Source organism: Lampetra planeri, chromosome 13, assembly GCF_965212315.1.
Source record: "Lampetra planeri chromosome 13, kcLamPlan1.2.h2, whole genome shotgun sequence".
In the NCBI taxonomy this organism is placed as follows: domain Eukaryota; kingdom Metazoa; phylum Chordata; class Hyperoartia; order Petromyzontiformes; family Petromyzontidae; genus Lampetra; species Lampetra planeri.
In genome coordinates this window covers 12,252,621-12,267,228 of record NC_136119.1, presented here as the reverse complement: position 1 = coordinate 12,267,228, position 14,608 = coordinate 12,252,621, and the positions used below count along the sequence as shown (strand labels likewise).

Sequence of the window (14,608 nt, the reverse complement as noted above, 5' to 3'; positions counted from 1 at the left end):
GTTTCTGGTACGAACATTTTTCACCCGTGCGTGTATCATTCGCGGTAGGCAGCACTCGCTATGGTTGCAGTCGACGGGGGTTTCATATTTGGAGGTCACCTCATAACACGTGTGTGTGTGTTTGAATCGGTGGCGTAGCGGTTAGCGTGCTGCGCTATGAACCCGGCGGCCCGGGTTCAATTTACGCTCGCAGCCAACACCGGTGACGATTATCTGAATTGGTACCTGGGCCTCCTGTAGGTCGACTCAGCCTCAAATCAGTACCTTGTGCGATGTGTAAAAGCATTACCACTAGGGAGACAGGCGGTCAGGCGTGATGTTGGCCACCCACCCCCTCGTGTGCCGTTCCGGCCTTCATAAGTGCTCGCTAACAGCACTTGCCCCGCTTTCTGGTAATGCTATATGGCGGATCCTTGTCTTTTGTGAATCAACAACACCTCCTTTGTTGAGGAAGGGGGCGTGTACCACAGTGGACACTTGTCACGGGATAAGTGCAATTTTAACCCGGCCTCCTGCGTGACAATACAACTGCCGGTGGTTTCTTTGTACTATCTCTTTGTAACGGCTCGCAGGAAAGTGTTCTCATTTTCCTTAACCCACCGGGACTTGTCGATTTAAATTATACATGTATGAAACTTACATTTGCTTGCCGAGCCGAGCTTTAGTGGGCAAAGGGAACAATGTGCGTTGAGACTCAATTTTTAAACATTTTCCATGTGCTCATTAAACAGTGGAATGTTCATTGCCTTGTGCAGGAGTGTTTACGCCTGGTGTGTTTTCACGACGAGTGACAGAGGTAAACCTCGAGCCATATTGGCTTGCGGGGTTTTTTTTATTTTTGGGATCGCCAAAATTCATTGTGAACTCGTCAGATTAATTTCCACCAGTTTTTTAACCGACTTTAAGTTTCACACATAGCAATATGATCCATAGTAGAGGCTTTTGGTTTGGCTCACGTAAATATAAATGTGTGTTGTACGAGTAACGAATTGGCGTGTTTTGTTTACGTGACAAACCTTACTAATTGGCAGTGTTGGGTGGTGGCAGGTTTAACGACACATTTATATTGACGCGATCTATCCCAAAAAAACCTCTTATGGACTTTAAAGTACCATAATGTATAATTCAACTGTCACACCCAATTGTGACGGTGTACGAAGTTACACGCCACGTTAGCACGTCTCGGGACGCCACGCGTATGTACGTACGTACGTTGAACTTCTTTCTCACCGTACGTAGTCCACCCTGCTCATTGGAGGGGCGCGAACTTGTCACAATGGTTTGCTATTCCCGTACCACGATGTTTTCGCGCAGGGGAAACTGGTTTCATGCCAGGACTTGTACATTTGCATTTTGACCACAGGTTATTCTCTGTGACAAAATAGCGTAATTTTTGTTATGCCTACAAATAATTGTTTGCGCGATAAACATAGCATCGTTTGGGCTCAGAACAAAAGGGAGCTTGGGTTTGAGTGCAGGGGGGCACTGAATTAATGTTATTTAATTATTGTATAAATATTACTGACAGGCTGCAGGAATCCCACCCGCGTGACCCCTCCACCTACATCACCTTCGCGCCAAACGTTTTCTGAACAAGTGCTCAGATTTTCTTTTTCGTGTTCTCGGAGCGATATTTAGCCGGAGCTGCAAGGAATATTAGGCTAGCTCGGGCCAAAGTTTCACCCAGGACTTACAAATCCATGCCCGTGTCATTCATTGCTTGTAATCTCCAGAGAGGAAATGGAGCTTTGGACTTCATTCATGCAGGGTGCCGCGAGAGCTTTGTGCCTACACGTGTTTAATTATCAATCAAGCCAAGTTGTTCATTGCAATATTAATGAAGCAGTCAGCCAAACTGGTCACTAGGGTTTTTCAATTAATTTGAATCTGCACAGCCAATTGCTGTTAGTTTGGCTAATTGAGCTTTTATTGCCTTAATGTATTTGGCATCTACAAATTGCCCGTGAAAAATCTTTCCGGAACGCAGCAAGATGTAACGGTGCTCAAAAGTGAAGTGAAGCAAACGGTAACAATATCACCCAAACCGTCACAGCCCACAGTGGGCGGCGTTGCCTTTGGCTCGGTTGAAATGAACACGAAGTGATTCTGGGTTCTTTTCCCCCACCCCTTGTGTGTGTGTGTGTTTTTGCGCCCCCACCCCCTTCCGTTCTGATAGCTGATTCCTCAGATTTCATCCCTGTCTTGGTTTACCACCATCGTGCCTTTGGTGTTGGTGTTGACCATCACCGCTGTCAAGGATGCCTCCGACGACCTGGTGAGTATCAACAAAAAATAGCGGTTTTACCCTGGTCTGACACTGGTGAGATTAGGCCCTGAAGAAGGCTGTCTCTGGTGTAGGCCGCTCAGCTTCAAAGACAATGCAAATATGTTATCAGAGCATGTTTGTTTGCATGTTCACCACAAGTAGAATATGTGGTTAATGCAGTACATCATTCTTTGCAAAATGTTTTTATTTGGTGTTTGAACATCTTAACACCTCCCGTTTTATTGCCAGAAAGGGTAAAACCCTATTGTTATTTTTTCATCCTTTGACACTGGCAAAAATGTCCCATTCTGGTGAGTACCGTTTGGACTCCTCGCACGAGTGCCCCTCCCTCGACGGGACCCCTCCCTAACAGCATGAGGTACCGTGTTCTCTGGACTATGAGGTGCTCTCTGAAAAGTAAGAGGCAACCCAAACTTGCTCCCGGCGCTCCGTTAAAGTTACGAAAGGATAAAAAAAAGTGCGCCTTGTATAACGGAGAATACGGTAACCGTTCCTGTCCAACACGATTTAGGTTATGTAACGATGCGCTTGCAATTACAACGTCAATAAACTACCAAATATAGTTTTGCTTAATGCTAACAACAATGATGATGTTGATTATGAAGTCGATGAGGTTATTGCATTATTGACCAAATTTGAAGTTAAGAAGTTTCAACTGCCACCGCTCGAGGAATGCATCTCGTTAAGACAAGCCCATGCTGCAATGACGCAGATTGCAAATGTAATTTGCAATCTAATTAATTTAAATCAATTACCATATAATTGCAGATGTTTTATATTCATTAGGGAACTTTGTGGAGGGCACATTAAACAGATCAGCTTGGTTAACCTCCGTAACCTTTGCCCCTTTGTACCAGTTACCATCCTTGTCCTGTGGTATGCAGTGAAACATTTCAAATCACGTGTTGCACCCAAGGCTCGTAGAATCTGCATTTCGGCCACTGTTTGAAGTCTTTAGTATAGGAGGGAGTAGCCTGGTAGTTTGACCAACGTCCCATTTATTTACCAACATTTTTTTCACATTTTCCGCCAACACCTTCCTGCATCCAAGTTGCCAGTCTTCATGGGAGATGGGGCTACTTATGAAATAAAATAGTTGGATCTCACCCCCACACCCCATATTCACCAGACCTGCCTTCCCACGACTTCCGCGTGTGTTCCATCGTTAACATTCACCTTGGGAGGGGAAAAACATTTGACGTGGTGACAAGTGGTGTGTGCTGCGGATGAGTGATTTCAGATGCAAGACAAAAGGTGTTGTTGTTAAAACCCTTGACATTCGTCGACCAAGTGGCTTTCGCTTCAACAGGCGCAAATTTGTATTCGAAGTTGGCGCAGTTTCATCAAAGCCAGCCATTGCTTGCCGTGTAAAGCCACAGACTTCTCCTCTTATCTCCTCATAGAAGGCTTGCCAATCGCAACCTTGTGGTGTAACAGTTCCCTCCGTAAGTTTCGTGTAATCCGACAAATTGCGAACAATAATAAAGGCCAATCCGGATAATGGGAGTTTGCAGATAAGAGGGCCACAAGTGAGAGGTGTTGTATTGCCATGTTCGTACCACGAGGGACATTTGACGCTTCGTTTTCAGCGGTCTCCAACCACTCGGAAATGCTGCGGTCGTTACGCTTCTCTTGATCCGTTGATGTTGTGTTCCTCGTTTTTGCTTTCAGTTCCGTCACAGGAGTGACAACCAGGTCAACAACAGACAGTCTCAGGTTCACATCAACGGAAAGTAAGTCCACCACCACCACTGTCTGCCCTTTGCTTCGGTCACTTTTTTGGCCTTTGTGAATGTTGCTGATGTGCGTGAGCGGCCTTTTTGTCGAACCTGCAGGGTGGTCGAGCATTGCCGTGGCCGTTTGGGAGGTGTGAGGGTGGAGGCGAATGCTATTTCCCTCTACATTTTATATATATATACATATACAGGGTTTAGTTTGTTGTTCTTCCCCCGCACCTCCGATTAGCACGGTTGGCTACGTACGGTGCGAAAGCAGCTCAACATACGTACATATATATGGCCCAAAAGTCAGGACACACAGGGTTATTTTATTTATTTAAACACTGGTATTAAAACATTTTAATTGTTAATTCTTTATTTGATTATTGTATCTATTATTTTCAAATTTTCTTCATCTTCTTCCTGTGAAGTCGCCTACAATCAATTGTTTACAAAACTCGACCAAGAACCAACCATGCATGGCTTGAGATGAAACACCATTTGATGAGTGTTCAAAGATCACGCACAGAGCTGTAATCTTAAAAAAAGTCCTCATTTCAATTCAAAGGAGAATTCATGCATTTCATTAATGTTAATGAAAGTCAATTTGAACGTTTGTTAAAATAAATTAAATAACCCTATGTTGTACAGCGCGCTATTTGATAATAACCTATATTTAACTTGTTATTGCTTAAATAAAAGGTACATTTTTATATTGCGATAATGATTTGCGATCAATTTTTTTTTATTTCGCTTATCTGTTACAGTTCATCATTAATTGATTTCACTGTGACTTGTCCCGAGCGTCGGAGAAGCGGCGGTGGTGTTGTTGTTGTCGTTTGTTGATGAAACACAATTGAAGAGCCTCTTGGCTCACAGGACAATTCAAAATACACTACTACTCCACAATAGTTTTTTTTTGGGTTAGATCGCGTTAATATATAAATGTGTCATTAAGCCATAAAAATATATAAATGTGTCGTTACTACTACTAACGTTTGGGCAGCCCTGTATGTATAATAACAACCGCCATTTGCCACTAAGTGGCGGTGACGTCGCCACAGCGCTTGTGCCAGGATATGTGCACGTTGAGGCCACGTGAAGTGTATACACACGCACACACCTGCTTTGTGGGAGCACTTTGTCACGAGGAGTGTAAGGATACGGGAATTATTTTGGTGTGATAATCATAGTGCACCTTCATTGTTGACGTTGGTTATCATTGCAGTGTGTAGGAGGGAAGTCTGCTGTAGCCCCTCTATTTTACAAGTTGTGATAACAATGCTCGTGAAGGGAAATGGAAATAGTTTATTTCTATCCACCCTGTAATAAATCCAATATATACGAAACACACAGTGTATATGCGCATAATAGATTTATGCAGCACATGGACGACGATTTTACGTTCTGGGTAGCCGGTAGCAGCAGGTGTAGCTTCACGGTAGGTTGCTACAGATTGGAAAACATCCGCAGTGTCGAGGCTGCTATGTTTCCTGGAATGCACTTTCCATCAATTTCGCTGATTTTCACCCAACATCCCGGTACAAAATGAGACTTCCGCAAACAAACAAATCAGGTGCCGTGTTTATTTCTCTCGAGGCTATGAAATGTAAACGGGGTCGTAACACATGTGCGGTTGGTGGAAAAGGGAAAAAAAAGTAAATCTTCACCAAGTGTTATTTTCTTTATGTGTTCCATTTACCCCAAGGGTTTTTTTTTGTGTATTTGATCATTTTCCGTTTTTGGTCCGGAAGACTGCAGAATGAAAAATGGATGAACGTGCGCGTTGGGGACATCATCAAAATGGAGAACAACCAATTTGTTGCCGTGAGAAATGCGTCACTCGCCCAACCGGGCATCCCCCTGTTCACCTCGCCCCGGCGCATGTGTTCTAGGCACAGCGCTTGATGAACACGCGCGCACACACGCACACAAAGATCCCCGGACTGTTGGGGCAAGTGCTGTTAGCGATGAGCACCTATGAACGCCGGCACAGCACACGAGGGGTTGGGTGGCCAGCACCACGCCCGGCCACCTTTGTCTCCCCAGCGGCAATATTTACATATCGCACCAGGTACTCATTTTGACGCCAAGTCGACTGGTGTTGGCCGTGAGCGGGAATCGAACTCGGGTCACTGGGTTCGTAGAGTAGCGCGCTAACCGCTATACTAATGCTCCCCACACACATTCACAGATGCACACACGCACACACACACGCGCATGCACCTGCGCACCGGCACATTGGCAGCCTTGCACTGCGCGTAGATGTTCGCTCGCAAACTCGCCTGCTCTGCTTCCTACCAGATTGTTTCTTACGCCTCTCGCTTGGGGGGTGGGTGGGGAGATTGGTTCAGAGTTATGGCCTGAAACGGTGGCCAAAGCAGCTGCAACGGGCCACAGATGCAGAACCCTCCCAGAAACGCTGGCTCACAGAGGTGTGCGTGCGTGTCATCTATCTGAGGGGAGAGGAGGCAAAGTCTGATCACATCAGCTGCAACTAATCACCCCCAAGGAGAAGGCTTACCGACCCACCCCAACCTTCGCTCGAAGGTCAGGAGAACTGTTTGGCATTGCAAGGCCTAGTGGCGTTTACGGGTTAGTGAGGACCTGGAAAGTTCCTCGGCCGGCCGCTCGCGATCACAAAATAATATTTAATGCCATCAAAAAAGGTCACTCACAGCACCGCTTCTGTTATCTTCAAAAAATTGAAGAAAGTGGGTCGAATCCCTGATCCTCACGGTCAGGTCACAGATTTGTTATGTTTTGCTATGGTGTGATTGGGATTCCCCAGACCCAAAAATGTACTATGGGGGGGCTTCAGAGCCTTAAGTGTTGGGGAGAAGACACCACACTGAGCGGCTGACTGACAACGTGCCGTGCCAAGGAGGTGCGAAGCGCGATTCACAGCATCACAGCGTGGGACGTACACACATACACACGTACACACGTACATACACCCCCACGCACGTAGATCCCACCTTCATAACAGCACAGGCAGCTGTTGCCATCGCCACTCTCCCTTTCACTTCTCCCATGGCACCTCTCGCGCTCTCTCTTGCTCTTCCCTGTGGCTCCCACCTTGTCACTACCCCTCCACCCCCCTCCTCTTCCTCCATTTACAGTGTGAATGGGGCTGCACACGCACCGTGTTGGTAGAGCCGGTGGACTTTGAGCCATGGATTTGGATCAAATCTGGATTCAGATAACCGTCCTTCATATACCCGTTTAAATACACAGAGTATTGAATGCTCTGCTGACATTCAATGAGACACTGAATGTCAAAACCCGGTCCAGAGTTTGCTTGTGTTGATCCAATGCTGCAAAAATTGTGAACTCCCAGAAGGCTGTGGTGGCTGAGGGATTTGTGAAGGTGTATTGTCGGATTTTTAAACAATCACTTTTCATGCTTTGGACCAACGGGACTTGTCTTTAGACCTCTTGTGGCCCATACATTTAATTTGTAATTAATACATTTAAAAAAGATTAAAAGTCATGTCCATGGTAGGGAGCTGATAGAGCCCTGGTCATGAGTTCAAATTCAGTTTCGCGCTGACCCAGCGCATCACTGTCATCCGATTAAGATCAGTAGCAGCTGATCAGCACTAGATGTTGAAGGTGGACATTGGTTGTGCTGTGTGAGAGACAGAAACATTGATTATACACCACCGGGTCAGAACCCAAAATGGAGATACAGGGACCCATCGCTTGACAGAGCAAAACGAAAAAAAGCATTGGGGCACTTTGGTATTTGTCTCTTCAGTAAACAAATGAACGGTTGTTTAACTTAGTAGATCCTCGAGGTGGAATGCCTTCCCATGCACAGTCAGCCACGTTGACGCCGTTGCAATGCTCGTGGCTGCGAGCGAGTAGAGTGGATCACCGCGCTGACGACGTTTCTCCCAAGCAGTTTTTTCCGCTCGTGCAAAAAGCGCTCGTCTCAAATTCGGCATTTTCTCTCCGTGGCTTTACCGGAGTGCGTGACGTGTCTCGCAGGCCGACCTCATGCTGCTGTCCAGCAGCGAACCCCACAGCCTGTGCTACATCGAGACGGCGGAGCTTGATGGGTAAGTTGCTCTTGACGGCTCCAGTAACGGGGCCCTCCTGCTTCTCAAGCACGTCCTCTGCCACGCGATGCTCGACACTGTCGAGGCAGACCACGCACGCACGCACCGCCTTGAGAAACGCGAGCTGCTAAAAGCCGCTTTGCATACATACTTTATAGAAATGCGCAGTCGTATATCATCTTTATCGAGGGTTATAAACTGGCAAAAGCAGCTGAATGCGGGTAAAAATCCCGCGTGTCTTGTTAATATGCTGCGTAAAAATGTTTTGGTTTATTGCCCAAGAGTAAGTCGGAGGTGTTAAGATTCTGATTCAGCTTTCGTGACTGGAAGGATTTATACTCTTTGGTTTTTTCGGTAAAGCCACGTAGGTAAAAAATAAAATAAATGAAAACAACTAAATTAAATCACGACGTTTTGGGCGCAACACAAGTGTCCCGAAACGTCGTGATTTAATTTAGTTGTTTTTATTTAATTAAATTTTTTACCTACTTGACTTTACCGAAAAAACCAAAGAGTATATAGGTGTTAAGATGTATATTTCTAGTTATTTTGAATCGACTGTTCAACATCGAACTCCATCAGTTCAGGAGGAAAGATGCTCACATACGTATAAAAACATGGCCTATCATTCGGCGCATAGAAAGTATATACAAAATAACGTAGGTTATACATTGTACGAGCCATTTTAAAGATGCCCACATTGAACTTTTATTAAGTTGCGAACAGTTTTGATGTTTTGAAACGCCTGCAGTGTGCACTGTTCTCAAATAATCTCTCTGCCGTTCACAATGAATATCGATGTGTGCCGAGAAGTCTTTGTTTGAAAATTAAAGGGTTTAAAGCTTCTTTCGCGCTCTACGTCGTCAACCGTGCTAATCGGAGGTGCAAAGCTGTAGCAGTATTCACGTTTTCGTCGGGGAAGTGAAGGCAGCAGCGTAACAATGACAACAGCGACGACGACGAGCTCTGTGTGTGTCGACTCGACCTCAAATTAGTACCTGGTGCGATGTGTAAACATCGCCACGAGGGAGACAAAGGCGGCCGGGCATGGTGTTGACTACTCCCCAACCCCTTGTATGCTGTGCCGGCCTTCATTGGTGCTGCTCTTTAACAGCACTTGCCCCAACAGTCTATTACAAGCTATACGGGGGATGTTTGTCTTTGTTTTATCCGCGCCTTGCAGCGAGACGAACTTAAAGGTGCGGCAGGCTCTTCCCGTGACCTCCCAGATTGCCGACGACATTGACAAGCTGGCGCACTTTGACGGTAAGTTCCCTCCCGCTTTCCCGGTCACCTCCTGCCCCGACCGGACAGCGTCGCCTCGTCTTCACGCGGGGCGTTTGGCCACCGCGCGGCAGGTCACGCGGCGCTTCGCTTTCCGCTTCTTCCCTCGCACAGCTGCACTCTGAAATTCCCTCCCATCGTCTCTCTCGCCAGGTCTCTTATGGCGTTTCTCAGTTCAAGAAACAAATTTAATTTGTATCCGTTATGCCTTCAATAGCGCTCTCTATTAATGGCCGCTTGGCGTTTTAGGCATTTGGGCCTATTGGCATCAACTCTGTTTAAAAAATATATATATCCAAACCATGTGGATATCCGTCCTCCTCTTGTGTCACTGCTGCCTGTCTATGGGTGACCTATGCCATGTTGGGTCGATATTATTCTGTTACGTGTTGGCTGTTTTTAAAGTTGTCGTTTGGTATTCGTAGTTGGAAAGCTTCTCTCGGAAATTGCTCTGGCATTTATTGTCAGAAGACGTCCCGCTGTAAACATATTGACATTATTTACGTGATCGGCATCAAAAGAGGTCATCACCATGGGCAGTGCTGCTAATGCCACCCATACTTGGCCATTGTTTTCTCCCTTTCTGGCACTGGGGTGGGTTATAGTCCATCAATAATTTACTCCCCACTGCCGCCGTGTGGATTTACGCATTCCCTTGGTCATGGAACCCCGAGTGCCATCTCCAGTGCCCAACTCGGTGATCTGCCCTCCTGGTCCTGGACACACCTCTCCCATTGCAACCTCTTATTCCTCACGACATCTGCAAAGCATTCTTTTCCTATCGCTTTCTGCAAAAAACGATGAGATTCATCACACTGAAAAGTACACCGCAGTCTGGCTGTACTGATGATTACCGAACAAGGACGAGGCCGGGATAGAGTTGTAACATCGTCCTGGCGCTGACGGCAGTTGTGCATGTTATCGAGTGCGTGGTCTAAAGCAAGGCAGCTGAACACAATTCGTCCGGCGTTGTCGCTGGACTCGCTGAGCCGCGACCGTTGTCTCTCGTGTGTGGCACGCGCACAGGCGAGGTGATTTGCGAACCGCCCAACAACAAGCTGGACAGGTTCACCGGCACGCTGTACTGGCGGGGCAACACGTACGCGCTGGACAACGACAAAATGTTGCTGCGCGGCTGCGTTTTGCGCAACACCGAGTGGTGCTACGGCCTCGTGGTCTTCGCAGGTGAGAGCCGCCACTCCTAACGGGCCGCCCCAGAGACGCGTCAACGTCCACTAGACCTGCGGCCTGAGAGGTCCTCGCTCATGGCTCTGCCAGCTTAACCTATTCCCGAAAGTAAAAGGCCATGCGGGAGAACGTGTGCCAGAGTTTGGCACCAGCTATCCTAGAGTGTGGCGGTCATGTTGCTATGGTTCTCTGCGGTGAGTACAACGTTATAAAAACAACGGCGCTACGTCTCTCACAATAAAATGAACGCCGAACTGCTCGCGTGTTCTGAAATTCAGCGGTGACCGGGACCACCACATCCTGCAACTTGCAGACATCTCGAAACGGGAAAGTGTTAAAAACACATTTCCATCTGTGCGGCAACCTAACGCGGATGCGCCCCAGTTGCCTGTTGTTGTTGTCGTCGTCGGAGGACGGATCGCATGCTCACCAGCGGTGCCTCTCCCGCAGGCCCCGACACCAAGCTGATGCAGAACAGCGGACGGACGAAGTTAAAAAGAACCAGCATCGACCGCCTCATGAACACCCTCGTGCTGTGGGTGAGTGGCCCGGACGCGTTGAGGTGTCGCCATGGCAACAGCGTTTGTCGAATCTCCACGGCCCGGACGTTGATCGCGGCCTCTGCGTTAGCAGCTGGAGTTTGCGAACATCTCGAGGATTTTAGGATTTTAGGCTCTCGTACCCCAGCCCATCGCGTGGGTGGTGAACAAAGCAGAGGTTACGAGAGGGAGCGATGTTCACCCTTCCTAGACGGTGACACAATTGCTGCTGGAAATTAAATGAAAGTATTTCGGTTTCGTAAATGTCTTTAACAGAAATTGGTTCAAAATTACAGTTTACGCTGGCGTATCATGTAACGGACAAAATTATCATATCTGAATACAAAATAATGAATATGTCAAGTTGTATAAAGTTCCCCAGTGTTTCCACACTGTGCGTTTGTTCGTGCGTGAGACGGACTCACCACTGCTCGTTTGGCTCGTTCCCTTAGCAGGGTGACCGTGCTGGCGTGCAGCTTCGAAGCACAGATGCGGGAGTATAGAAGTACGGTAGAACGATGCATTTTGCTGCGCTTCCCACTGCCGCCCACCACCACGTAGCCCCGCAGCAGCCTCTCCCAACCTGTTTAGTGCATGGTGGTTGCCCATCCAAGCACTATCCAGGCTCAACACTGCTTAGCTTCAAAGTGATTTGCTCATTCGCCCACCGTTGATAATAACTGAACAACAAGGCAGGCGGTAGTTCATGAGTACCAAGTTTTCTGCCTTTTACAATAATGCGCCACTATTTTTGGACCGTCTGTTAACAAGTTCCGCAATGGCAGCACGTACATTATGAATGAGTGTTGCTGTTTCTCACGAGGTGTGGATTTCCATCGCTGGTCTCCGTCCCGGTTAAATCTTCATGAGAGGCCGCAGATACAGGGATCTCTCTCGGTCACGTGCTACCGGATAGTCTAAACCCTCGCGAACATTGATACGTCGGCAGCACGCTGTGGTGATTTTATGAGTACTTTGCCTACCAAATTTACTCAAGTCAATCGGTGTATCGCACAGCTGATTAACCAGTGGGGATATCTTTTTTTTCCGCACGTTACACGAAAATATCGATTGAAAGATGTTTGCGCTTCCGCGCACGTCTGGTGGCTTTGGTCGTAGCAGCTCCGAAGGATGCATTTCCGTGGACGTGCGGCGTAACGGGTCGCCAGCGGACGGCACTTGGCCACTTGATATCCGTGCGTGTGGGAATGGTTATGAATGTGGGGAGCCACGGGTGCTCGTATCGAGGGCCAATGAAAGCTATTAGCTGATGAAAGACATGTTTGGCTTGAGCCGCGATCCAAACATTAGAAAGACAATTCCCTCTGTGTTCTCACACCCATCGTGATATCCATTCCAGGTCTGCTGTCACACATGTCTGATGAAAATCAGCTTAAACCATAATAGCGGTCTCACTGTTGCCTAACAAAATAAATAAGCAAGACAATTCGCCTCCTTCACATATCTGTCCCTCCATGTGACGTGAGTCGTTTTTTCGCTACACGTCCCTTCGGCCACACGGCTTTCCACGAGTGCATAAATCGAGCAACACAGGCAAACCTCTGCACCGGTTTTTTGACATGCAGTGTCTCATCGGCAGAGACAGCAGAGCGTTCAGTAATCTGTGTATTTAAACGGGATACGAAGGACGGTTATCTGAATCCAGATTCGATTCGAATCCATGGCTCCCACAGTCCACTAGATCCACGAGATCTACCGACATTGAGTGGTGTGGGTGCACCCCCAAGTCACATAGCCTTCTGGGAGCGCATAATTTCAGTACCCACGTGGGTGATTGCGGTCGTGCTGCGTAGCTCGCCGATGCGTTTTTGGGTTGTGCCGCGCGCATGGTGGTTCGGTGGGATGCTGGCAGTGTCTCTGCACGTGCAGGGAGCTTCTTCAAGTCGACGAAAACTCATGGGAAGCTCTGGAGGGTGGAGCCAGGACAGTGGTTTTGGAGGGGGGTGGGGGGTGACCACCACGCATAACAAACAGGCTGTCTTAGGGCCACAGGAAATACGTGTAGGTCAGTAGAGGGGGTAGTGCGGCACCATTCAGAGTAGCGCTGTACTTTCATGCTTCCGTGTCTCTCCGATTAGCACGATTGGCTATGTACGGCACGAAAGAAGTCCAACATTCATACGTTTCTATTCCCCGCCTTCACTGACCGGCGTGATGAAATATGATAAAATAAACCCCCATGACGTGGAGTGCACGTGGAGGTCTTCATGCAGCAGTCGATTGAGGAAAGGAGCGCGCATGCACTTGTACTGTACGAGTACCCACAGTGTCTAGCGCTTAAGTGGGGCTTCATTTGTGACACCCTGACATTGCAGTTTTTCCCGTGCCGCCGCATGATGGGAACACATTTCACATTTGCATGTAACATTTCATAATTTGTTCTAGCCGGGGAGCTCGCAAACACATTTTTATTCTATATAAATTTTAAAAAAATGTTCACGTCGCGGGAACTGCCACGGGGCAGGAGAAAGTTCACGGCACAAGAGACGCATTCATCCCCGGCGGACCTCTCACTTTGGTAACGTCACCACACGTGTGCTTGCGAGGAGGGATCGCGGCTTAAGTGGTCCCCGGTTCACGCGAGGCGGCTTGCTTAATTGAGCGTGAGTTTAATTGCTTTTGCCGGGTGATGACACGCACGTTTCTGCGCTTTGCTTTTCTTTGCGGAGAATCTCGTTGCAGCGACGGTTGTCACTTTCTCGCGCGTCCAGCCGACGGAAGTAGCCACACGACGTTCTAAGCCTCTTCCTTGGTCAAAGTGCACCAAGATGACACGGCCTCTACCTTGTCACTGCCGTCGCTTGTATGTTAATCGATGAACGCGTGTCACTGGCATCGGGCGAGATGTTGCTGAAGTTACCGTGTCCTGTTGCGTCAGTGTCTTGTGTGTGTGTGGGGGGCGGCAGCTATCGTGTCCTTGCAGCCTTTCGTGCGGTTGTGTGTGTGAGCTGAAAAGATTTTGCCACGCAGCTTCTCTGCTAACGTTGAGATGTTGTTTGTAATCGCTTGGGTAGACTTTTCGTCATCATTATATTTTTTCTCCAATGTCAATACACTTTTACTTGTTTGCAGCATTAATTCCACATTGCGCTGCATAATTTAGTTAATAAATTACTTGCTCTGTATCTCCCCGTAAACCATTACTTTTTTTTTGTCTACTGGACTGGTTTCACCCTTCTGCGGCTCATTAGCAGTCGAGTGTGCTAATCAAATACAGCTTGTTGGTTTACTTGGCATTTTTACGTTCTGTGTCAATAATAAACCCGTAAACCCAGCGCCCCCACTTCTCGCGGTCTGGTGCCATCACCCGCCGCTTTTGCGGTGTAACGCCTGCGGGATGCTACTCCATCCTCCCGCGCTGTTAATAGCGGCCCATCAGCTGTCGTCCCCATCTTCATCGCTGCCATTTTCTCGAAGGTCTTCATCCAGCAGTAGATTGCCAAGAGGGTTGTACTTGCACAAGGCACTCTAGAGTAGTCGTAAACAACTTGGCCAAAGCGGACGCAT

General features: G+C 47.8%; 1 protein-coding gene across 2 annotated transcripts in view; it reads left to right on the top strand.

Annotated features, from left to right (window-relative positions):
• Positions 1–14,608, top strand: part of LOC144722078 (phospholipid-transporting ATPase ID-like) — a 95,742-nt gene that overhangs the window by 47,030 nt on the left and 34,104 nt on the right. For both annotated transcript variants that reach the window (XM_078600199.1, XM_078600200.1), the window contains 7 exons: positions 2,177–2,275; positions 3,959–4,020; positions 5,760–5,832; positions 7,999–8,069; positions 9,253–9,335; positions 10,380–10,538; positions 10,992–11,080. In XM_078600199.1, coding sequence (XP_078456325.1) covers positions 2,177–2,275; positions 3,959–4,020; positions 5,760–5,832; positions 7,999–8,069; positions 9,253–9,335; positions 10,380–10,538; positions 10,992–11,080 — 636 coding nt within the window. The remainder of the gene's footprint in view (positions 1–2,176; positions 2,276–3,958; positions 4,021–5,759; positions 5,833–7,998; positions 8,070–9,252; positions 9,336–10,379; positions 10,539–10,991; positions 11,081–14,608) is intronic.